The sequence below is a fragment of the Phascolarctos cinereus genome, unplaced genomic scaffold (genome assembly GCF_003287225.1).
Source record: "Phascolarctos cinereus isolate Bilbo 61053 unplaced genomic scaffold, phaCin_HiC Scaffold_4;HRSCAF=312, whole genome shotgun sequence".
Taxonomy (NCBI): domain Eukaryota; kingdom Metazoa; phylum Chordata; class Mammalia; order Diprotodontia; family Phascolarctidae; genus Phascolarctos; species Phascolarctos cinereus.
Window position 1 is genome coordinate 47,367,962 of NW_027555847.1, and position 26,095 is coordinate 47,394,056.

Sequence of the window (26,095 nt, forward strand, 5' to 3'; positions counted from 1 at the left end):
CCACCCCGCCTCTCTCGGCGGCGCTGCCCTTTAAGGGGGCGGGATCTGGCCCGGGCTACTGACTTTCGGCCGGGCCTATGAAACCGGAGGGAATCCCCAGCCGGGCCCCGCCTCCCCCCCCGGCGGGGCCGGACCCCTGGGGGCGGGGGCGTTGGGAGAGGGCTGGGCCGGGCGCCCGTACGCGCGCGAGTTCCTGGTTCGTCTCGGGGGAGACCCTTAAAGGGGAAGTGGCTGCGGCGCCGTCGGGCGGGCGGGCGGCGCAGCTCGAGGCTCGGTGAGTCGGTGGCCGGCTGCCTCCGCCGCTCGCTTGCTCTGTCGGTCCGTCCGGTCCTCCGCCGCTCGCTCGCTCGCTGGGCCGGCGGGGAGGCCCCGCGCTCGGGGGAGAATGCCCGCGGAGCCCGGGCCACCATGCAATGGAAGTCGCTGGTCCTGGGGCTGCTGCTGCTGCGGCTCGGCCTGCACGGCGCCCTCTGGCTCGCCTTCGGCCTGGGCCACAGCTTGGGCTTCTACCAGCGCTTCCCCATCAGCTTCGGCTTCCAGTGCCTGAGGGGCCCCGAGGGCCGCGCCGAGGCCGCCGAGGCCGCCTCTTCCGCGCAGCCCTCCTGGCTGAAGGCGCCGGGGCTCAGGGGGCCGCGCCCGCCGCGGGCGCAGGCGGGGCGGCGGCCTCGGCCCGAGCGGGGCCCGGGGCAGGCGACGCCGGGCGTGTGCCCTAAGTCGTACTGGGCGTCGCTGCTGGGCGGCCGGGCCCGGGGCGCGGGGGGCGACGAGTACGAGCGGCGCTACAGCGGCGCCTTCCCCCCGCAGCTGCGGGCGCAGATGCGCGACCTGGCCCGCGGCATGTTCGCCTTCGGCTACGACAACTACATGGCGCACGCCTTCCCCGAGGACGAGCTCAACCCCATCCACTGTCGGGGCCGGGGGCCGGACCGCGGGGACCCGTGAGTGCGCCGGGGCCGGGGACCGGGAGGAACTCGGGGGGATGTGGGGGGACCTGGCAGTGAGAGGTCAGCCGCCCAGCTCTCCGGCCGCAGCGCGGACTGCCCGGGTTCCACTCCCGGCTAAAGTTGGGGCACTGAGAGCCTCCTTGGCGATCCTGCCTTCCCAGCCGACCCAGGAAAAGGGCATCCCAACACATTATTTTAAAACCACAGCAAATCACTCCCCCATGAAATACCCCTCGCTTCCTACCCATTTTCATAGCTCTCGGAAAACTAGGGATTTGGGAAGTTCCCTTGCCCCCAAAGTGAACTGAAGCCCTTCCCCGGGGAGAGTGACCCCATCTGTGTCCAGCCTTCCAGCAGGGCGAGGACCTAGTTTTCCTTCGGAGGCTTCTAGGGTGGCGGTGAGGAGTGTGATGAGTCAGCCCTGGGATGATGTGAACTGGGGCTTCCCCAGGACAAGGCGCCTAATTGGCGCTCAGGACTCGGATACCACAAGTTAGAAGAAAACTGTGACCTCCACATGGATCAGAGGGTTAGAATTTTGGCACCTGGCTTGCGTAAGTGCATCCCGAAGTGCCATATGGTAGGAGCACAGAGAGGGGAGGGAGGCTAACTCCTGAGTGTTACCCTCTCGGAGCTGGGAGTTTCGTGGTTCATTACCCTTAACGCCAAAGTGCAAGAATGCGAAGGCCTTCTAGGTCGCTCTTAGCGGTATTTGCCATCTCCAGTAAGCTGTCCAAGTTAGTGGTGAGGAGGAGCTACTTTTTTATGGATTACTGAGGATGTTCCTTTTAACCTGCATTCTCCGGTGAGACCTGAGGGATAGGTTGATGCTGCCTGCTGCTTTTGAGATGTCTGTGGAGCCTGTGCCCCCCTTGAATCGTTGTAGTTTGGGACTAACACATTTTCGAATGTCCTGAGTTGGAAAAATAAAGTGGAATCAGCCAGAATCACTTTTTTGTGCAGTCCATTCCAGAAGAGCTGGATTTAACCACTTGAATTGTTATTGAGAGTTATTTTTTAATTCCACGATGACTTCAAAGCAACAGGACATTCCAAAGTATTTTTGGCCAGCAGATAGAGCTATCAGAGAGAAAGGAAAATGGTGTAGGGAACAAAATTGTTTTTCTTGTTTTTTCAAATGCATCATACTTGGTTTTAACTTTTCTCTCACTTTTTTTTGGGGGGGGTTGTAGGAGAATGGAAAGAAATTTTTTTTCTGTGGCCAAAATGAATGTTTTGTTTTTAATATCAGGCGTTTTATTTCCCTTCTGATCTCTCCATAAAAGGAAAGGGACTAGTAGTGAAATGTGCAAACATTTTCAATTCCAGATGATGGGAGTGTGGAGAGAGACTTGATAGAACTTTATTGTGTTTTGTTGAAACATCTAGAGACTTACCTCTTTTCAGTTGGGGTGAGGTTTTAGCTGATGGATGAATTTGTGGGCCCAGAGCAAATATGTATTGATTTAATAAACTTTCTTATCTCAGTAGGATATCATTCATTCCATCAACAAGCATTTACTAAGTCCCTGCTACATGCCAGGGACTTTATGTGCTAAACTGGGGCATAAGGGGGTAGTTTACAACGATAAAAACCAAAGTCCTTGCTCTTACGGGGCAGAATACCTCGATAGCATTCTCCTCTCACCCCCCCTCCCTTTTTGCAGTTGAGATCAGATAGAATTTGGGGGAGGGTGGATAAAGTAGAGAGGGAGTGGGAAATTATTGGTCAGTATTAAATAAATTTAGAATCCTAGTCCAGGTTTTGCCAGTTAAGTTAAGTGATGTTTGAGCAAGCCAGTTGTCATTTAACCTCCTGGGGACTCAGTTTCTCTATCTGTAAAACGAGGGGTGTTGGACTTAGTCCCACACATCAGTTCAAACATTCCATCTTCTCTAAGGTTTTTAAAAGCTGAAATATGCTGTGGTCTCTAAGATTATATGATTATGTGACAGCATTATGTTGACTGATAAAGTGGTTATCTTTGTTTTTTAAGTGGCAGTTGCTTAGCTTGTGGTATGATTTTTAATTGTGTTGATGTCACATGGTCAAACACTGTCTTCTGAATTGTCCAGAGAGCTGGAGTTCTCTTCTCCATTTCCTCATTTAAAAGAATGGCAGTCTTTGCATGCAGTCTTATGATCAGAGTAATGGAAGCTTCTTCCTTTATTTCATTCCTGATCCTTTTAAAAACTTCTTGCCTCTGAGATGTGCATTAAGGCTTTTGAAGGAGGAGAGTGAGGTTCAGTATAGGGCTATCCAAAATCCCCCTCTCCCCTCCAAAAGGGCATGTTTGGGTTCAAGTAATAGGGCACACAGCTATTACCTAGAATGTGTTGTGTTTAACTTAAAAATAATTTAGAAGGACAGTAATGTCGAAGCAGCTATGTGGTACAGTTGATAGAGCCCTGGGTCTGGAGTCAAGAAGACCTGAGTTCAAATTTGACCTCAAACACTTATTAGCTACGGAGGGCAAATCGCTTAACCTCTGTTTGCCTTAATCTGTTGGAGAAGGAAATGGCAAATCACTTCAGTATCTGCCAAGAAAACTCCACGGACAGTATGGCCATGGGGTCATTACTGGACAACAAAGAACAACAGCAACATTGAGGCACAAAGTTAAACACAATCCCTCTTTTAAAACTGTTACTGTGTATGTGGCTTGCTATTTTCTGTGTCTATCTGCCAGAATTGGGGAGAATGGAAGAATCAGTATTAAATAAATAAACCCTAACCATTTAACAAAGAACTTTTCCACTTCACCTGATGCTTACCACGAATACATAGACATTCAGTTAAACAAACATGAACTGCCTTTAACAGTGAGAGGACTTGTTGGCTTCCTCGGTTCCTGAAGCATAAGATAGGCAGGAGCCGCCATGCTGGACAGGCTTGCTGGTATTCATGTCAGTTGCAGGCTCTTTACTGGGTTGGCCATAGAGAGTTTTTAGCCTTTATCAGCTCCTGAAGTCTAAGTTATAGGATCATTGGATCATGGACCTCGAAGTGCCTGGTCCAGCCGCCTCATTTTACAGTTTGAGGAAGCTGAGGCCCAGGGAAGTCATGTGACCCAAGGTCACTGATGTATTGGGTGTCAAAAGCAGGATTTGAACCAGAGCCAGCGCTCTTTTCTAGGAGTGATTATCCATTAAGTGGAGAGAGTACCACAACTTGTAAATCACGGGGCCTTAATGATTTTATTCAAGAGCCCTGTCAGGTACTGGGGATGCAAAGATGAAATAAAACTGAGCTCTTGTCACAGAGTTTGTTTTTATGCTTCAATTTGTGTTGAATACAGAAGTAGTACTTCTGGACACTTTGGCATAGTCTAGTGTAAATTATGCAGATATTTATTTGTAATTTCATTACTGATCATCATATTCTATGATTATGCTCCCTTCCATCTCCCCTCTCCCCTTCCCCCCATAGTGCTATTTTTTTTAAGGGCCATGATTAATTATTTTCTTCAAAGTATTTGAAGAGGGATTAGATTTGTTCTGCTTGTCTCCAAAGGGCAGAATTAGGAGCTGTTGGTGAAAAATGCATATTAAAAACAGGTTTCTGTTTAACATAATGAAATATTTCCTAACATAGAGAGCTGTCTAGAAATAGAAAGGACTGCCTCAGGAGACAGTAAGTTTTCTCTCATGAGGTCTTCAAGCTGTAGCAGAAGGGGGATTCAGGTCTTCTGGTAGATGAGGGTCCTTTCACAGAGTCCTGCCTTCCTTAGGATGGTTTCCTTGACTGGGATGTCTTCCCCACGTCTCTGGACACCTACCAAGTGGTCTCCAGCCTTCAAAACTCAGTTCATTCAGTTTTTTCCTGATGCCCCTCCCTGACTGCTCCTAATGAGTCCCCTTTCCTCTGAGCTCATAAAACTTAAGGACCAGGTATTTTAATAATGATTTCTGTATTTCCTTATAGTCTTCAATGGGGGCATTATTGTTTTGTCTCCTTGCTTACAGCTACTTGAGACCAGGAACTGTTTCTAATATGCCCACATGTCTCCCAGCCCCTGCCTCTAATGCTGTGCCAGACATCTAACATTGAAAGCTCTCAGTTTTGTTGGTTGTTTTTACTGGTTTTGGACTGAAACTGTTTTCATCAGCCTTGGAAGCTCCCATGCCTAGGGAGCTCTTTTAACAGATTGGTACTTCTTCTACAATTTCTTGTTTTAGGGTGTTGCCTGGGGCACCCAGAGGTTAAGTGACTGGCCAAGGGACAGCATATATATCACTGGTAAAACTTGAACCCTCCTATGTATGACTTAAGGCTGAGGTTCTATTTGTTAATCAGTGCTCATTAAGATGACAAATTATTCAAAACTATTTTTCAATCAGAAACAGAGATTTTTCTCTATTTTTCAAGTCAGCTAACATTTATTAAATTGTGTGTGTGTGTGTGTGTGTGTGTGTGTGTGTGTGTGTGTATGTATGTATGTATGTATGTATGTATGTATATAGACATATAAAATTAAATAACCCTAATTACTATTTGCAGGCACTGTGCGAAACACTGGGGGTACAAAGACAAAAATAAGCACCATTAAAAATTGAAACAAATTTGAATGCTATAAAAATTCACACACTGTAATTAAGTTGCAAACCCAGTTCTAAATTCTAACAGTTTAGTGAGTTAATAACATCAATGGAGGCCATGTACTTCCTGCAGGTGTATAGTCCAGAGTCTGTACAGCAGAAATAGATAATCAGGTTCTTGCCCTTTGAAGTGTTTACCATTTCATGAAGCAAACCAGAAATGTGATTGAAGGTGTAAAAACAGATGGGAAGAGCCTCACCTAAGGTAGAGGGTCTGTGATCCACTTTGGTAGAAGGATTACCCCCTCCTCCCATAGAATCACAGGTCTGTTGATTTTACCAGAGTCTGTATTCTCAAAATTTTCACAAATCTACTCCTCCACTTTCACATAGCAGCCATTTAAGACAAACCTCCTCTACTCCAAGAATTCTTTTTCCCAGTCTAAACCTTCTCATTTCCTTCAGCTTCTTCTTAAATGAAAATGGTTTCTCACCATTTGGATCACCTTCCTTTGGACCTTTATATAATGTGGTGCTCAGGCCTGGACATTGCATTTTGGATCTGGCCTGAACAGAGTAAAGGGCAGCCAGAGGAACAGTTGCTTCCCTTGTGCTGAGCACTGCTGAGTGAATGCATTCTGCTTTGACATCACAGACACTTCCAATCAACCTCCAGTGTCTATACCATAACCCTACACCCCCCACAAAGTACATGTTTAGAAAACATTGATCTTTAACCCAAATGAGGGATTTGTTCTTTAACTTTGGTGGCATGAGACATTTCTATTAATGCAGCCTAAGATTGCATTACTTTAGGGTTTTTTTTTTGGCTGCTGCATTATACTCTTGACTTGTGTTCTGCTTGTGGTACACCAAAACTGTCAGTTTTTATCACTTGATCTTTGACACAGTGAAAGTTAGAAAACCTCACTTAGAATCCCTATTATCACTTGCTACCTGTGTGACATTAGGCAAGTCGATTAAGCAGACATTGTGCTGTGCTGGCATTACTTTTGAGAACCTAGATTCCACTCTTACCCAGGGATGGTGCACCAAAAGAGGATTTTAATGACCCTTCAACTCATCAGGGAAACCTGTGATGGTGAGAAACAAAGATTGGATGCTTGTGTAGTGAGATGCAAGGATAACATGAACAGCTTGAGGTTCTGCTGGTTTCTATGGTATGGTGAAAGGCTTAGAGGAAGGCATTCAGTATTCCAAGTGGTAAATCTTAATGGAAGCTTTTTGAGAGGATGTGCATAAGAATAGCAGAGAACAACAAAGTGAATGGATTGTAGTCTGAGGTCTGCATAAGTGGATGGGGGTATCTGCGGCAGTAGATCAGACCTCCAATTCTGCCGAAGTGTCCAGGAACAAGCAAGTAGAAAAGGGAGTGAGGGGAAACCAGAGGTACTAGATCATCTTTACTGCCAACAACAAAAGTTAATTAAACCTGACACCTTAACCACTTTGGTGGGGACTCCAGCAATAACCTACTACCCTTCCCTCTACTTAGCCACTATTTGGAAAAAATCTTCATAAAAAGAATAATGGTATCACTCTGGATAAAATAGCAGTGAAATTATGTTATATTTATGCCAGAAATCAAAATGTGGAATAGTGATACCCAAATCTCAGTGACAGACATGTGGTTCTTTCATATGTAACTAGCTAGAAACATCTAATTTTCTGATTTAGAATATTAGACTGGAGAATATGGTCAACATGTAGTGAATGATGAATAATAGGATTTTAGGGGTAGAGGAGACCCAGGAGACCTAGTCTAGTCATTTTTGTTTTGCAGATAAGGAAACTGAGTCCCAATGATTAGCCCAATTTACAAAGAGGGCTAGTGACAGACCCAGAACTACGAGATTGCTAGTCTCCTGACTTTCTGTGTAGTGTTCTTTCCATGAGCCTTCAAATGTGGCCCCAGAGTTGACTAACTGTGAGTACTGCTGGTATGGACACTGTCATCTTAGAATTTTTTTAGTACTGTGAACTTCGATTGTGGCCTGGCTGGAAGAAACTTGGAGTTTTTGGGTTTTGTTTTGAAGTACCTAGCTTAACTTGATGCAGGGTGGACCAACTGGAAAAAAAAACCAAAAACCAAAAACCTAACAACAAACCATTCTTTTTGTCAGAAGCCTGGGGTTGGAGTCCTGCTGCTTCCCAACTTTGTATTCTTGGGCAAGTCAGTTAATGTTTTTGAGCCTTAGTTTCTTTATTTGGTAAAAAAGGGGACAATAGTAGTTTCACTACTGGCCTTATTGGGTGGTTGTGCTTCAGATGAAATAATCTGTGAAAATGTTTTGTAATTTAGGTATAAATCCCTATGTGAATGTAAGGTGATATTCTTGACTCTTAACAACCTTCAACTTTGTTTCTATTTCAGTTCGAATCTGAACATCAATGATGTTCTAGGAAACTATTCATTAACCCTGGTTGATGCCTTGGATACGCTTGCAGTAAGTGGCTAACTTAACTACTTAAAAAAAAATCTCTAAATTAAGGAGTTAGTTTTCAGTGGTACCTTCCTTATTTCTTCCCAAAGGATATCTTAAGCATAAGAAGAAACAGCCAAGATGACAGCCATACGGGGTATCAGTGTTAGATAATGCATTTAGATTGTTGCTCTCTTTGGGAGCTGAGAAAATGGGAAAATAAATAACTGATTTTTCAGAGGGGAGGAGAATATGGAACATGCTAAAAATTAAATAGATTAGATTGGAGAGAGCACCCTTTTCTCTTAGCTTACCTCTTTTGTGCTTTGATAAGAAAGTGCTAAGAAAAGACTTTTCTTCCAGTCTTCAAAATTATATAAGGAACTAGCCCTTGTTAACAGACAAGTGGGCAAACCGTGTGAGCCTGAGTTTGGGCAGGACCATGTCTGAGACTGATGGGATCTATATCCAGGCAGGCTTCACCCTTTTATAGTGATATAGTAGAAGTGATGTTTTAATAGGGGAAAGGAAACAGGTTTCCCACCCTCTCAGCCTATTTTGTGAAGCTGGATTGCCTTCTGACATGGTTTTCAGGAATAGTTTGCCATCTGAGAGCCAAAGTGCCATTTTTTGTTTTATTATTGTTTATGATCAGAAAGTTCTTCTTTTGATCTATCTTACAGTTTAAACTCATTTACTCTTAGGCCGTAGGGGGTGTATTAGTAAGCTTGGGAGAAAGGTGTCCAATATCTAGCCAGGTGGGAGAGATAGGAGAATTTGGAATCCTTTTGTTGAATCATAAGCTCTTCTAGCCTAGTTCTCCCTCTGTCCTCTATAGCTTTTTTCCTCCTCCACTACTATTCACCACCCTTTACTGAATCACTGTAGCCATGACGATTTCAGTTTTGTGTCATTTAATAGTTTTCATAGTTAACTAGCTATGACCCTGAGCTACTCATTATCCAGAGCTTGCTGCCTTCCCTGGGCAGTTACTGCTGACACCAGAGAGACTGATGGTTGGAAAGGGCAACTTGCCAGTGAGAGTTAGGAGAACTTTGGGAGTCAGAGAGTTGAAGTATGTCTCTGTGTGACCACGAGTACAAAGCAACTCTGTTAGCTTTTCTGAGCCTCAGTTTCTCTATTAAAAAACAAAACAAAACAGGGGTGATACCTATTAGAATCTACCTAACAGGTTTATTGTGTATGCTAAATGAGATAATTATGTTGTTGTTGACTGTCCACGACCCCATTTGGGGTTTTCTTGGCCAAGGTGCTGGGGTGGTTTGCCATTTCCTTCTCCAGCTCATTTTCCAGATGAGTAACTGAGGCAGATAAAGTTCAGTGACTTGCCTAGGGTCATACCTAGTAAGGGTCTGAGGCCAGATTTGAACTCGGGAAGATGAGTCTTCCTAACTCCAGGTCCAGCACTCTATCCATTGTGCCTTCTAGCCATAGAGAATTGATTAAATAAGGCATTTTAGGTAGTGTAGTGGATTGATTATAGGGCCTAGATGGAGTCAGGAAGACCTAAGTTCAAAACCCACCTTCGACATCTACTAGCTGTGCCATCCTGAGCAAGTCACTTAACCTCAGTTTCCTCATCTGTAAAATAGGGATGATAGTAGCACTTACCTTCTAGGGTTGTTGTAAGGGTCTAATGAGGTTATGTTTGTGAAGTGCTTACCACCAGGCCTGGCACCTACATGGTAGGTGCTTTGTAAGTGCTAGCTATTATCATGTAAATGTTATGATAATGGAGAGGAAGGGAGAAGGAAATAAACTTTTGAAAGTGATACATTTTAAAGAACTTATTGAACCTTCTCTTCCTCCAACAATGCTCACCCAAAGGCTACTTGCTTTTAGTCCCTTGTGGCTTCTCTTGGCCTTCATTTTCATCATTCTGAAAAGTGATTTATCGGGGAGGTGCCACCCAGAATCTCTCCTGGGATAACTCATCCAGATGAGCAATGTTAACTTTGAGTCCTTGTATTAAGATTGTTCATACTCTAGCCATCTGCATTTGCTTACAAAAGTTATCCCTTTGAAAAAAAATCAAAAAACGCTACTCTGAGTGGCTTTCTTTGTAGAAAATTGGGGCTTTAAATGTTTAAAATAATATTTATTTTGTAGGTGCAGTTTCCCTGTTGAGGTGATTGTGTTAAATAGTCTGTAACCATTATGTTCTAGGAACATACAAATGCATTTTGGGGGAGGTCTCTAGACACTGTTGCAACTTTCCGTGTACTGCATACTCCTGGGACATAGTCCCAAGCCCTGGGAGTTGGGGGGGGCCTGAGTTCTGATTCCAGCCGTGTTCCAGATACTTCCTAGTTTTCTGGGACAATGGACCAAAGCAGTGGCACGGATAATTAAAGATGATTTCTCTTTGATTTTGATGTGGAAAGTGCAGGGAATTGGGAAGCAGGAGGCCTGTGTTCAAATCCTGGCTGCCACTTACTAGTGATGTGACCTTGGACAAGTCACTTCCCTTCTTTGGGGGTCAGCGTTCTCATTTGTAAAATAAGATTAAAATAGATGATCATTGAGGTTCTGTAAAGCAGAGCTGTCAAACTCAGCTCCTTCAGATCTGAGTGCAACCTGAGCCTGATTAAAGAGCAATTGGGAAATGTTTAACAAAATAAATGCAAATACAGTATAACAAACATAATGTTAATTTATGATTTTCTTAGTCAATATGCTTCCACTGAGATTCATTTCAATTTGACTTTGACACCACTGCAGGAATGAAAACTGAGAAAATAATAATTGAAAACTGAGAAAAGAACAGTCATTTTTATGGCTTGGATCAAAGGAAGAGGTGGAAAAGTTTATGGGGGAGAAGGTGGTTGTCTTGAATTAGAAATAGACAGTAATGCAAAACAGTAACAACAACAGTAGCATCTCATATATAATATTTTAAGGTTTACAACCCTGTGGGTTTTAGGATTTACAAAGCACTTGTCTCATCATAACCCTGCATGATTTGTTGTGTTTGTCCTTTGTTCTTGAAGAGGACCATGACATCAGGGAGACGATGACATGACTTGCAATTGACTTTGATTTGAGTGAGAGAGGGCTGTGCAAGGTGACTAGCCTCACTTTCTCCTCCGGAGCCCTCTGGAGATGGCCCAAGATGCTATGGGACACCTTGGCCCTTTTAAGCTAAGGTCTTTTCAGGTTCTCACTTTGAGTGAGGTAATGCCCATTCAGTGAATAGGCCTCTTCAAGAAGTGAGCCAATAATAATAATAATAATAATAATAATAATAATAATAATAATAATAATGATGATGATGATGATGATGATGATAATGATGATGATGATGATGATGATGATGATGATAAAAAGTCAAACAGTCAAACTGGGAGGGGAAGACCCTCAGGGTTGCTGGCCAAAGGAGAAACAGTTACTATTTACATTCGCTGTGAGCCCAGAGGACCCAGAAAAGAATCATTAAGTAGGTGCTTGGCCTGGGACCTGTCGTCCAATCTACAAGCTCCAAACACAAGTATTACTATCCACATTTTATGGAGGAGGAAACTGAAAAAAAGCTGTGTGACTTGTTCCACATTAACCTAAGCCCTCTGACTGTATACCACTGCTCTGCCCACCATACCCCCAGACTCCCGAATACAAGAGAATATGTCTGTAGATTTTTGGGTTTGTAACACCTCTGACATATGTCATGCAGTTCTTAGGAAAGCGAATTAGTTTCCATTCATTTCATACTAACAGGAAATGACTGTTGTGGGTTACTCTTTAAGAAAAGGAGTTAGGTATTTTGATTGATATGCAAAAAACCCAACTAAGCAACCAAACAAAAAAACTCCAAACAACATAAAACACCAAACAGAGTGTTCCTCATGATGTCTGTATGTCTAGATAAAAAGCTTTTAAAAATTCCACCCATTCCTTGAGATGATTTATCACTAAAATCACAAGCCAGATATTTGGCATCCTGTAGACATAACTTAACAAATTTATTTATGAGAAAGGAGCAAGATATTAAGGTTTTTGTTTTGTTTGTAGACTCAATTTGCTAGGCATTTTTGATGGCACTGATCCTGAGTAGGAGGGAATGGATGGGTGGGGAGGGAGAGTCAGTTTGTGCCTTTGTCTTTTGGGAAAGGGACTTGGGTTCCCTGAGAGGATGAATTTGCTCTTTGATAGGACACGTTACATAAATGGGACCTTCACAGTTCTTGGAGTCCTGTTTTTGCCTGGGTGGATTGCAACACCACATCCAGATGCTTTTGTGGGAGTAGTCCAACTGTCTAAAACATCTGCAGCCTCCATTTCAATTTAAGCGGTTTTAATGTTTTGTGTTCCTCTTTCAAGATAATGGGAAATTCATCAGAGTTCCAGAAGGCAGTGAAATTAGTGATCAACACAGTTTCATTTGACAAAGATTCCACAGTCCAAGTCTTTGAGGCTACAATCAGGTAATCATAAACAAGATTGATTGAGGAAATTTTCTTGTGTGTAGAATGAAGGGTGCCCCCAGTTACGAAGTGGGGAATGGGAAGGGAAGGGGCAGGGAACAAGCATTTATAGAGTACCTACTGTGTGCCAGGTACTGTGCTAAGCGCTTTTACAAATATTGTCTCATTTGATCCTCACAGCAACTCTGGGAAGTAGGTACTGTTATTATCCCCATTTTACATTTGGGAAAACTGAGGCAAATAGCAGTTAAGTGACTTGCCCAGGGTCACACAGTGTCTGAGGCTGGATTTGAACTTAAGACTTTCTGACTCTAGGCCCAGTGCTGTAACTACTGTGCTACCTAGTTGCCTCATTTTGAAGTGACCAAAAGGTCACATAACTTAGACAAATGGTAAGCAAAAAGTTTCAAACTAGCTAAATATGGAATAAGAAGAATATTTTTTCTTTGCTTTAAACAAAAGTTTATTTCACTGAAGAATTGCCAGATTTCAATTGTTTCCCTTGATGACCAGTCTTGTTTTCCTTTCATGATAGATAGTAGCTCATTTTTCTTGTGCTTTAAGGCTTACAAAGATATTTCCAGGTGATAGCCCTGGGTAGTTGACAAGTATTAAAATCCCTATTTTGCAGTTAAGGAAATTGAGTTTCAACAGAAGCCAGGTGACACATCTGCTGTTGCCTCAGAGTTCAGACTGGCCCCCAGCCTGTGGCCTTTTGGGCCCTGGCTTTTGTGAGCCTGAGAGCAGATTGTCTATGGCCTTCTTTATCTTTGAGGAGTGCTACATGCCAAGTTGTTATTTTTTAAGTTAAAGTACCCTTTTAATTTTTGTCATAGGAAGACGCATTCTGAGAACTCACTGGGCTAATGGATGTATGGCAGTTAACTCAGAAAACACCTATCTCCTCAGAAGTCACTTTTCCTTATCTCCCCTCACTTTTTTATGGCTACTCTGCCCCAGTGGTAAAGAGGAGACTGACTACATATCAGCCAGACCAGGCTCCCTAGGTGGGCCCTGGGTAATGGAGACTTTTTTTTAGTTGACAGTATAGTTCTGTTTTTCTTGGATGTCTAAATCTTCCCAAAGAGGAGGAATTTAATTTTTGAGGAAATATGTTAGTGCTTCAATGGGGATACACTTTATTGCTCACACTAGGAGTATTTTAATAAAAAAGATTATTATCCTCTACTATTTCTTCCCATTTATTGGGGAACTTTGGCATTTATGTTGACGCTCCCTCAGACTCACTAAATATCCTAATTCCCCAGTCTCCTTAATCCCCATGACCTTGTTAATCCCACAGTCCTTCTCCATGGCTTTATCCCATGTCATTTCACTTTAGCCACCCATGTGGATGGCCATGCCTTGATCTCAGCCTTGCTCAGAAGTGTTGTTCACTTCCTTAACCAAGACCTCTGACATTCCTCTGTCTGTCGCTATCATTTTCTCTTTCCTTGGGCCTCCAGTCTCTTTTCCCCCTGTTGTTTCATCAGGCCATTCCCCCTGCTTTGACTTTACTTTCCTTCCTTCTCTTCGGTTCCTCCCCCCTCCCCCAGTCCTCAATCCACAGTTAGCCTTTTCAGTTCCACACTATCACCAGCTCCTAAGTCTCTCTACCCCTTGTCTTATTGCTTCTCATCCCTTGCCACATCCCTGCCCTGGGACTCCGACTATCTACTTCCTCTGCTCCTACTTGTAATGTGCTGGTGAACAGAGCTGGAGGAAATGACACACCTTGGTTCATTTGGGTAGATTATTAATTTATGTAACCCAGCTTCATCTCAGCCCTCACTGCAGCAAGGTGGTCCTTTTATCCTTCCCTAATTTGATTTTCTGTCTCACTTCTTTCAAGCTATTCCAGGCCTTCTCTTGCTTCTCATGGTATCCACTCTGACCTTTCCTCCATTCCTCTCTCCCCTCCTGTGAGTTAATCATCCCCTTTCTCTAATGGTATCTTCAACTTGTGTCCTTCTCCATGGCCTTCAAACCTCCCCAAGTCTTCCCCCACCTTGGAAAACCTTCACTAGTCCTTAAACACCTTAACTGTCCCCTAAAGTTATTGTTCCATATCCTTCTTCCTTTTCCTGATCAGATTCCTAGGAAGAAAGCTGTCTATGTTTGTGGCCTCCACGTCTGCTCTCACTTATTTCTCAACGGCCCTTTGTAACCTGGCTTCCAACTTCAAAACTCGGTTGAAATGACTTATTCTGTTTTCTGTGATCTGTGAATTGCCAAATCTGATGACTTCTTCTAAGTCCTCATTCTGTTTGACCTATTTGCTACATTTGACGAAAGTGTTGACAAGCCCTGTTCTGACTACCGCTTCTTCTTTAGAATTTCATCCCGCTCTTTACTACTCGTTGTTTTTCTGCCCATGTGATTTTTTCTTCTTCGTCTCTTTTGCTAATTTTTCTTCTATATCTTGCCTCTTGTTTGTGTACCCCAAGGTCTGTCCTAAACCCTCTTTTCCTGCCATTCTCCTGCCATACTTTCTTGTATTATAACATCCTTAGCTCCCATGAGTTTGACTGTCTTCTCTATGTAGCTGACTCCCAGATAAATAGATCCAGTCTTAGTCTCTCCCCTGAGCTTCAGGCCTTCGTCAGTAATTGCCAGCTGGACATTTCAGACTGGATGTCCCAAAGACATCTTAGACTCAACGTGTTCAAAACTAAACTCGTTAACTTTCCTCTTAAACTATCACTTTTTCCAGACTTCCCTGTTTCTGTCAAGGACACCACCATCCTTCCAGTCTTCCAGGTTTGTCATCTTAGCGTTAATCCTCAACTTCTCACTTTTCCACATATTCATTCAGTTATCAGATCTTGCCATTCCTGCTGTACAAGCCTCTCCCCTCTGATCCATTCCCTCCACTCACAGTTGTCACCCTCATCGTGACTCATCTAGTTTGTGGCAGTAGCCATCTGATTGGTTTTCCTGCCTCAAGCCCCCCCCCCCCCTGCTTCTTCCTGTCCATGCCACTCCCTTATTCTCTTTACTCCAGTGGCTCCATTTTACTCCCAGGATGAATAGAAATTCCTCTTTTTGGCTTTTAAAGCCCTTCACAGCCTGACCCTAACCTGTGTTTCTAGCTTCATTAGACATTATTTCATTTTCCCCACTCCAGGCAAACTGACCTTTATAGACAGTATTCTGTCTCCTAGCCCTACGCTGTCTTCCATGCCTGGAGTGCCCTTCCCCCCTCCCTTCTGCCCTGTATAATCAGTCTCTCTTCCTTCAAGGCCCAGCTCAAGCACAACCTCTAGGTGAAGCCCTTCTTGATACACCCTCCCTCCCATCTAAGCACTTTGTGTTTATTTGTATTTCTTTCTATTTATTCTTGACATACTTTTGTATGTATTTATTGTCCCTCCCCCACCCCCCTTAGATTGAAAGCTCCTTGTGAGCAGGGATTGTTTCATTCTTTATATTTGTAATTCTGATACCTAGCACTGTGCCTGGAGTGTAGTCACTTAAATGCTTGTTGTTTGCTTCTGTGAATAATTGGAATCTATAAGGTGGTCAATGTCATTTGTATAAATGATCAGGATTATCAAGGCACCTTGTATCCTTTGAAGTGATCTACCCATGAAACAGCTCTTCTCCACTTGAATGACACAGATCTGCAAGAATGTATTGTGTCTCATTAGGCCTGAAATGGATGTCCAGAGGAGGTGGCCAAGTGCATTCCTCTGACTCCAGGTCACACCCTGCACCTATTCTATAAAAAATACAGTCTTCTGCCAGTCTGATTTCACCTTGGGAGGGTAGACATTATCCAGTCTAACTACTTTATTTTTACAGATAATGAAACTGTGGTCTAATTCCTTTGGGTTATAAGTATATTTACATGTATAAGATGACTTTTTTTTCCCTTATTCACAATAGGGTCCTTGGAAGTCTCCTGTCTGCCCATAGAATAATAACTGACTCCAAACAGCCCTTTGGTGACATGACAATTAAGGATTATGATAATGAATTGTTGCATATGGCTCGGGATCTGGCATTGAGATTGCTCCCTGCCTTTGAAAATACAAAAACTGGAATTCCCTATCCTCGGGTAGGCGACCCTCTTTGCATTGGGTCTTCAGACTTTCCATGTAATATAACATTCTTTCTACTCTTTGAAAACCTCTTTTTTTTTTCCATGGGGGGTGGTGGTGGTGGTTGTAGAGAGCGGAGTAAGGGAATGGAATAGTTTAGGGAATAATACATCTGGGAGATTTTTCCACCAGTGCTATGGTTTAAGTTTGCCTGTGTTGCCCTGTGGATGTCCCTTAATCATTTCATATGACTGAGTATCTTTCACTAGATAAAGGTCTCCTGGGTTAGGGATCTTGATTTCATTTTCTCCTTGTTCTAGACTAGATCCTCAGCATACTCCTGCACACATTAGGTTCTAGGTAAAGGTTGCTGAGTAAGTACAAAAGGTTATAGATTTAGAACTGAGGTTAGAGGCCATCTGGTCTGACTTCCTCCTTTTACAGATGTGGAAACTAAGGCCTTAAGGGTAGTTTCTTTCAAATGTGGCTTCCACAGTCCAGCAGATCCACTGCCTCCCTGCTGATTTAAATATGAGAACTCTCCTTGTAGCATCACTGCTCTGAGCTGCTTCCTCTGGGGGGGAGGGGTGCAAGTCAGGCCCTGAGGCTGTAAGGAGAACTGCTAGAGGCTGGAGCCTGGCTGATGATGAAATGAAGTGTTGGAGGTAAATGGAACTGAGTTCAAAGCATGGCAGTAACACCCTGTTTGTGTGTTACTTTGTGATTTTATAGCTCCTCCAGGGTCCTGGAACCACTGTAGCTATGGAAATCCCTCAGGTCTGGAGTGATGTAGTTTAGCTAGTGGCGCTGGACCATTCCCCCAGCCTCTAGACGTCTAGAGGTTCCTTTTCGGAACCTCTCCCTGGGTCACATAAATGTTGATTGTGCTTTGTACATCCTCCTAGTGATTGTCCCACTCATTTGACCTGGGGCTGTAGGTAAGTGTTCCTGGAAAAGTCTGGAGGAGTTCAGGATTCCTGTGAAATGAAAACTTGACCTGCTAAGCTGATGCTTTGGCAAGCAGTTTATTAGCAGGGTGAGGTCAGGGGAGGAGGAAGGGACCCAGGGCTGGAGTCTGGGTACAGGCAACAAGGATAGAAATAGCCAAAGTTACATGGTCATACTTGCAGGGAAAGGGGTGCAGTCATGGGTGATACCAAGCCATCTCCTTCTCTGGGGATGCCCATGATCTCCAGGGCCCATGATCTCAGGTGGCTGACCCAGCTGCAAAGAGGGTGCTCTCCAGTAGGGCTAAGAATAGCTCAGCCCCTCTCCATGACTAGGTACAAACATACCAAGAATACCCCTTTATGCAAAGTGAGGTGGGTTTACCAGACCTGGGTAGAAGATGCAGGTGGGTGCCAGGGACACGTGATCCCACAAAGGATTCAGGGTTTCTTCCTAACTGTCGCACTGTGGGCACTGACTTTGCTGAGAGCTGCTTGGTATGCAGAGACTGCGGTTTTAGGAGGCCGTGCAGGTGGATTCCAGGGACACGTAGCTTAGCAGGGTCAGGGCCTTCTAGTAATCTTCCGTCGCCCCTTGACGATCTTGTTGGTGGCCTTGTGCTTTTCTGTCTCCAGGTGAATCTCAAGAGCGGGGTGCCCCCTGACGGCAGCAATGAGACTTGCACCGCCGGCGCCGGCTCCCTGCTGGTGGAGTTTGGGATTCTGAGCCGGCTGCTGGGGGACTCGACCTTTGAGTGGGTGGCTAGGCGAGCAGTGAAGGCCCTTTGGAACCTGCGCAGCAATGACACGGGTCTCCTAGGTATGGCGGCTGCTCTTCCTTCCCTCTTCTGCTTTGACTTCCTCATTCTCTGCACCTCTTGCTTCTCTTTCTCTCTGCACCTCCTCCTCTGACCATGGGATCTCAGGAGTGAGGATCCCTTAGGGTTCCCCTTTGGTTCCTTTCCACTTGAACTTTTGCCTTGAGTGTGTCTGGGAGATGTGTGAGGACTCTCTTCTGAAGTGATGTCTCTCTGAGCACATTCCTTTTAAAAAATAAATCACAATGACTCATATAAATGAGGACACTTTAAAAAGAAGTGTCTCTGAGAGAATTTTCTGCACGTTCAAAATTAGGTTTTAAACATATACTGGCAGTGGCAGGGGTGTCTCCCTCTGGGAAAAAACCCAGTCCTCAAGTACTAGACTGAATTAAACCTGAAGGGTGTGTGTGTGTGTGTGTGTGTGTGTGTGTGTGTGTATTTTGTAGTCTAAGAGCTCAAGGTAGACTTTTGAAATGGGTTTCATTTCTAATGTTATGCTTTGCATTGTAAAAATTTCTCAAGTATATAGTCTTTGTCATCCTTGACTGGATACTTGTGAACCACAGCTAATCACTGAAAAAGAAGTAGTCACCTCTTGTGCTTCATAATAGTCCAGATAGTCCCCAGTTGTACTTATGTCATCTGATTGGCATAGCCTGATGTCACAGATGATCTGGTACCTTTCTTTTGCTCCGAAGAGTTGAGAATTAGGGCTGTAACTCATAGGAAGCTCAGGTCTAGGTTTAAAATTGTGGTGGACCTCAGATGCCATTTGGTTTGAGTAGATAAAGAAATTGAGTTCCAGAGAAGTTGTGATTTGCCCCAGGTTACGCAAGTAGCAGAGCTAGTTTTTAAACCTAGGTCCTTTTATTCCCAATTCAGCGTTCGTTTCCCTGTGATGTGCTGAATTAAGATTTAACAGCCAACGTTTCCCCCTTCTCTCGCTGGCCACCAATTAGGGTTACCGCTGATGGGTCAGATGGCAGTGTGTGATTGAGAGATGGAAGAGCTGGATAGTGGAGCCTTGAAACGTCCTATGTTGTGTCTCTTCTCAGGGAATGTCGTGAACATCCAAACAGGCCACTGGGTTGGGAAGCAGAGTGGCCTTGGTGCTGGGTCGGATTCCTTCTATGAATACCTCTTGAAATCTTACATCCTCTTTGGAGAAGATGGTGACCTGGAGATGTTTAATGCTGCCTATCGGAGTATCCAGAGCTATTTAAGAAGAGGGTATGTGTATCTAATGCCCAATTCTTTTTGGCCTTTGCAAAAACAATTGAGAGGTGTTCTGAAATTGCCTTGCAGATCTTAAGCTGTTTGCCTTCTTTCCTCCCCTTGCCCACCGCCTTCCCTTCTGTTTCTCTTTCCTGTTGCCCAGCCCCTTCCAGCGTGCTCATCCTTTTCCCCTTCCTTTTCCTTTTCCCCCTTCCCTTTCTCTTTCCCCTTCCTTTTCCCCCTTCCCTTTCTCTTTCCCCTTCCCCTTTTCCTTTTCCCCTTCCCTTTCTCTTTCCCCTTCCTTTTCCTTTTCCCCCTTCCCTTTCTCTTTCCCTTCCTTTTCCTTTTCCCCCTTCCCTTTCTCTTTCTCCTTCCTTTTCCTTTTCCCCCTTCCCTTTCTCTTTCCCCTTCCCCTTTTCCTTCATCCCCTCTTTCCTCACTTCCTTCCATTTCCATACTTGACACCCCTTTCAGTCTTTTTGCTTTTGTGCTGCTGAAGATTAGTCCAGGTAATTCCCATTGCTTATCTAGGTGACCTGGCTTGTTTTCTCTTTCTGTACTACACAGTTACTTATCACTTATTATATGGGTCCAGCAGGTCAGGAGATTATTGCTGTGGAGGACTTAGCTGACTTGCAGTATTTATACAGTACTTAGTGCTGTTCCTGGCTCATGGTCGGTGCTGTATCACTGCTTATTCCCTTCCCCTTCCCTTGTCCATGCTGTAGTGACTTTCTTCCTGGATTCCTTCTTCTTGGCCACATATTTCATTTTGTCTGGACCCTGGCTGACTCCACAGCCTGTGCTGTGTGGTGCTTAAGGTTTTCTTGGTCTTATAGTGTGTTTATCTTTGGCCTTAATAGCAGCTCCCTCTTAAATGACTGTATTTGGAGGTAGGATATGATACCATAAAAGACTAAAATGGTAATTTTTGTTTGTGGAAGGGAAAAAATTGGAAAATAAACTTGAGCTTTGCTTATGTAATCAGAGAATCATAGTGTTTCAGAGTTGGAAGGGATTTTAGTGATGATATCGTCCCTTCCCCCCATTTTATAGATGAAGAAATTAAGTGACCTAAAGATGTGGAATTACTTTCTCAAGGTCACAAACTTAATTTGTTCAGGAACCTGAACCATATCCCAGGTTTTCTGACTCGAGTCTAGGGTGCCACACAGCTCCCAGAGCATATTCTTTGGGTCCATGCCATGGGGCCTGGATGGTTACATTCAATTCGGGAAGCATTTATTAGGTATATATGGTAGGTCCTCTTTCAACTCTAGAATTTTTAGATTTGAGGAAACTGAGATTCAGAGAAGCCATGACTGGCTCCAGATCATACCACTACTTAATGGTAGTCCCAGAGCTAGAACCCCATGCCTCCCTAGAAGAGAACCTGTCTTCCTTGAACTTCAATAACCAAGCCTCCTTGGGTGAAGTCCAATTTGGATTTGCATTATACTGAATTCTTTTCTCTAGAGAAAGTGATTATAACCAGGTATGAAAGTTACCTTCAAAAGGATGTGTTTTTGAAAGGAAAGTAGTAGATAAGTGAACTTCAACATTGTGTCCCTTTCAGAAATTGTAGGGCCTATTAAAGCCCTTTCTGCTTTGTTTAATTTTGTAGCCGGGAAGCTTGTAATGAAGGTGAAGGAGACCCTCGCTGTATGTGAATGTCAACATGTTCAGTGGCCATCTGATGAATACCTGGATTGACTCTCTGCAGGCGTTTTTCCCTGGATTACAGGTGGGTTTGTGTTAACTTCCTTAGGAAAAGAAGGTAATGCCGCCTTCTGGAGTAGTGAATGCTCCTTGTTTTGGTTTTGTCCTTATTTCTTGGACTGATTTGATGCCCCAAGCAGGAAAATAACCTTGAAATTGTTTAGGTCCTGGTTAGGGTCTGTTTTTCTAACCTTTATAGCCAATAGCTTGTACCTAAGAACAAGTCAGAGCTGGAGTAACAAAGCTTTGTTCTCAAAGACAATCAAGGATATCACAAGGGTGATGTTTTGACTTGCAAGTGAAATGGATTCAAGTGAGGCAGAACCATGCAAAGTCATCAGACTCTCTCTCTTTCTTCTCCAGAGTCATTGAAGTCCAATGGCAAGACATTAGTGGCGTGAGATGCAGTGGGTGACCTTGGCCTTTCTAGATTAAGGTCTTTCCCAGGCCTCAGTTTGTCTGAGGCAGTGCCCTTACAGTGACTAAGGGTTTGGAAGCTAATATTTCGCAGGTTCAACTTGGAGTGGGGGAAGGTTAAAAATGTTTTTTATGAATTGTTTTCTCTCAAATGTAGCTGGATCTTTAGTTGCACCAGTGGAAAAGGATAAATATAGATAACATCAGCCAGGTAAACCAAAAGTTTCTATTTGTCTCTGAAGTAATTTGGACATTCCATGCTTGGCTCTGATGCTATCCTCATGACTCCTTCCCATCTTAGCTCTATAGTTCTGGCAGCTGGACTGGGGCACAGGAGAAGCTGTAGCTCTTGCAGGGCATTCACAGAATAGATAGTTAAAGAATGAGAGCTGGGTCCGGCTCTTCTGTTTTGGGTGAGACAGAATTGGACATCATTTAAAGTTCAGTTGATCTAATTTGCCAGACTCCTTTCAGTGTGTTTGGGGGCCGAGAGGAGACCTGAGAATTTCCAGAGTATATAAGGTAATGAAATCTGGATAACCAGATTTACCAGATCTTTGGTCATATTGTCATTGGTATGTAAACATTGTGAGATTGCGCCAGCTTCAGTACCTTCTTCACAGAAGACAAGAGTTTTTGGTGCTCCCCTCTGACGGGCAATTCACAAGGGCATACTCAGTCTTCAGATATTTGGAGTACTTTGGCTTGTAGGCAGGGTCACTGGGAATGATGGGTGAATGGTAAAGGAAGGATTGAAGCACTCTAGCTGCCGCATAAGGGTGGTTGTAAGTTACCTGTCCCTGGGAGTGGTCAGCTGAGATGAGAAGGCTACTTGTCAGGGAGGCCCTAGAAGCCTCTATTGGACAGTAGGGTGGACAGTGTGGCTTCTATGATTCCTTTCAATGCTTGAGATTCTCTGACTAATGCTACCTATTAATTAATTAAACAAGCATTTATTAAGCACTTGCTATGAGCCAGAAATGTATTTGTTCTTGTTCTGCTTGAAAACACTGAGTTCCTTTTAAGGTAGGTTTTGCTTTGTCGTCCTTGGTTTTCAGTGGCCAGCCTATCCAAGACGGTCCCCCTTGTCCCTGTCAGTTTGCGCTGGATCTCTAATCTCACCTGTAGCGTAGTGGATCTCAGGGAGACTTGGGATTGAGTCCCACTCCAACACAGGCTGTCATTGTCACCCGGGATAAGTTGCTGAACCCCTCAGTGCTCCAGAGGACTCTCTAAGAGGCCAGTTTTGGAGCCGGTGCATATCTGCAGTGATTGGTGGAGGGAGTTTCTCACTGGGAGCTCTGTCCACAGAGGAGGTCACAGGTCTAGTTAACAATAACAAAAGATGTCTGTGTGGGTTTGCCTGTTTCCAGGACCATCTTGACCCCGGACCTCCTCGGGTTATCCCAAGCAATTCTTGTTCCTGTCTTTCTGCAGATCCTCTGTAGAGGATCCATTCAGCTTGCCAGAAGTCTTCAGGTTTCTTTTCTACTGTCCAGTTCAGTCTTTGGGTCATGAGTCAGCTGTCCCTCATTTGCAGTGCATGGCCAGCCTGCTTCCTTATCCGTTCATAGGGGTCCTTGATGAAGTCTTCTGTTGCTACATCTGAGAAGCAAGTCTTTGTTGGTGATGTGCTGTCTCTGCTTGTCTTTAAAGCACATAGTGACGCATCTGTCTCTCTTTGGAAGCTCTTTGCAGCTGGAATGCCCCCAGCTTCCAGGGAGGCTTGAGAGGAGGCAGCTTTGTGTAGACAGCTCAGAGAATCAACTGTGGTAAAGCCGTCTGTCACCAGGGAGCAACCAGGCACAGAAGCCAGATAGCATCTTAGTTCCTCCTTAGTCCAGAAGAGCAAGCTTCCCACTATGACTTTCTCATTGTTTGAAATGACCCCCTCCCTCCATGGCTGGTGCTCTCACTTTCAGATAAGCCCAAAAATGTACTCTACAGGCTGATTTGAAGTAAATTTTGAATTCTTCCAGTAACAGTCAATTGAGATGCTTCTCCATTCATTTATAGGACCTCTGAAAACCTCCTGCCCTCTCTGTTTGAAGCTCTTTAACGAAATGAGGATGCATAGGCCTCATCATTCTGTTTGCTCAGATGTCCAGCCTAGCTTCCTCTCTGGGAACATGTCTCCAGCCATGTCTGTAGATAAGCTACAGCAAAGTTTATGGAGTAGAAAATCATTCATGTTGAATTGGAGTGAAGAGCTTTCTCCTCGGGGGAAGTGACCATCAAGTTATTCTTTAATCTTTTCTGTAGGTATTAATAGGGGATGTGGAAGATGCCATCTGCCTTCACGCCTTTTATTATGCCATCTGGAAGCGATATGGTGCCCTCCCAGAGCGGTACAACTGGCAACTACAGGCCCCTGATGTCCTCTTTTACCCTTTGAGGCCAGAGCTGGTGGAGTCAACCTATCTCCTTTACCAGGTATGCAAGTTCATTTGAGAGTGGGAGAAAAAAATGCATGTGTGTTATGTGTTCACAGTTACATATCTGTCTAGTAGACATGTAAAAGTATTACCTAAATATGTATGGTCTAGCCTGGGGTTTTGTTTGTTTAGGAAACTCCCTCTATGAATGCTCTGTGTGTTATCATCTTAGTTAGAGGTTAAGTGACTGCATTAAGTCCAGGGTTATATAACGCGTGTATATATGTGTGTGTGTGTGTGTGTGTGTGTTTGTAAGTAAATATGTAGTAAATATTTGCGGTATGATATATAAAAAATGTGATATACAACATTATTATATAATATATAATTTTATATAATTTTATATATTTATAATATGGGAATATATTTTATAATATAGGATTATATTTCCTATATGATTACATATGCATATATGTGTGTCCGTGTGCATGTATATGTGTGAATATACACATAAATATGTATGTATATATGTATATGTATGTGTGCCTATATGTACACACACACACGCACACACATGTGTATATATATAGAAAGAGAGAGAGAATGAGAACGAACAAGAACAGTGTATTGTAGTGGATGGAGTGTTGGACTTGGAATCAGAAAGACCTAGGTTCAAATGTAGCCCCTGAAACATAGACTTTTTGGCCCTTGGCAAATTAACCTTTGTGTGTCTTACATAACTCTCTGGAGCTTAACTGGGTAGATGGAGAGTTCCTCTGATAGAACTAGAGACCTGTCATGTATTTACATGTATGTGTGTTTATACATATATATGTATCGCAATATAAATACATATATCCATAAATGTTTACAGAGCACCATGTGTTTAACATGGAAATTTGGCCCTCAGCAAATATAGTAGGCAGAATAAAAAAACCCCTACATTATTGTATTCTAACATGAGATAGGTATTCAGACAGAGAAAACTCTGCTTTCTTGTCCTTGCTTATAAAGGAATCCTAGAGGATTCCTGTTTGATGTTTTCATTTGGATCTTTTTTTCTTTTATTAAAAGTTATTGACTTTTTTGTTTTAACATCGCCTAAATTTCCCCTTTAAACCTCTTCTCCCTGTCCCAGAGAACCATCTTGTATAACATTTTTTTAAAGGAAAAGAGAAAAAAGAATCAGCAAGAAAAATCAATACATTTAAAAAATATGAAAACACGTGCAGTGTTCCACACCCGTCATAGTACATGTAATGTGTATTGTGCAAAGTAATTCCACATTTGCAAAGTAATGAGGGAAGATATCTTTTCATTTCATTTTGGGTGCTATTGCCTAGTCTTTGTAATTTTGTGACATTCGTCTTACATTGGTTTACGATTGTTGTTCTTCCCAGTTTGCATTGTTGTAGTCATTGTGTACATTGTTTCCTTGGTTCAGTTTATGTCACCCATCATCAATTCATATAAGTCATTCTGTGCTTCTGTATTTATCACATTTGTCATTTCTTACAGTGCAATAACATTCTATTACATCCCTAGTTGGTGGGCATCCACTTTGTTTCTAATTCTTTGTTGCCACAAAAAGTGATGCTATATGTGAATACTTTGTGTTTTATCGATGACCTTCTTGGGAAGTATGCCTAATAGTAGAATCTTTGGGTTAAATTAAACATGTAACCATTTTGCATAATATCAAATGACTTTCCAGCATGGTTGTACTAATTCAGAGCTCACCAGCAATACATTAGTGTGTCTCTGTGTACAAACCCTCTCATATACAATAGGGAACCTTATCTAAAGATAGATACAGTGTTTTTTTGGAAATTGTTACATTGTTGCCGAGAGTGAAGTCTTCCTTATGAAATGTCACTCTCTGCCACAGTTTCAATCCAGTGTGCCTTTTCCTGAGGATACATACTTTTTAAAAGCTGGCTGCCTAAGCAGGAGAGAAAGTGAGCCTGAGGTTGGTTCAGGTTCAGCCAACAGCACCTGTGGAATCCTGGCTGTTCTTCCCTGGTGGAAGAAAGAGGGAGGGAAGTCAAGGAAGAGGAAAGGGTAATGATTGGTGTAATGGTTTGGGGTAGGGATGAGGAATCTGTGGCCTTGAGGCCACATGTGACCCTCTAGGTCCTCAAGTTGCAGCCCTTTGAATCCAAACTTCACAGAACAAATCCCCTTAATAA

General features: G+C 43.5%; 1 protein-coding gene across 1 annotated transcript in view; it reads left to right on the forward strand.

Annotated features, from left to right (window-relative positions):
* The first annotated feature begins 204 nt into the window (after window positions 1–204).
* The window catches only part of EDEM1 (ER degradation enhancing alpha-mannosidase like protein 1), a 36,611-nt gene continuing 10,720 nt past the window's right edge, over window positions 205–26,095 (forward strand). The window contains 9 exon segments of the mRNA XM_020968448.2: window positions 205–938; window positions 7,879–7,951; window positions 12,266–12,369; window positions 16,258–16,429; window positions 17,996–18,179; window positions 19,236–19,410; window positions 21,020–21,051; window positions 21,054–21,139; window positions 23,794–23,964. Coding sequence (XP_020824107.1) covers window positions 409–938; window positions 7,879–7,951; window positions 12,266–12,369; window positions 16,258–16,429; window positions 17,996–18,179; window positions 19,236–19,410; window positions 21,020–21,051; window positions 21,054–21,139; window positions 23,794–23,964 — 1,527 coding nt within the window. The 5' untranslated portion in view covers window positions 205–408.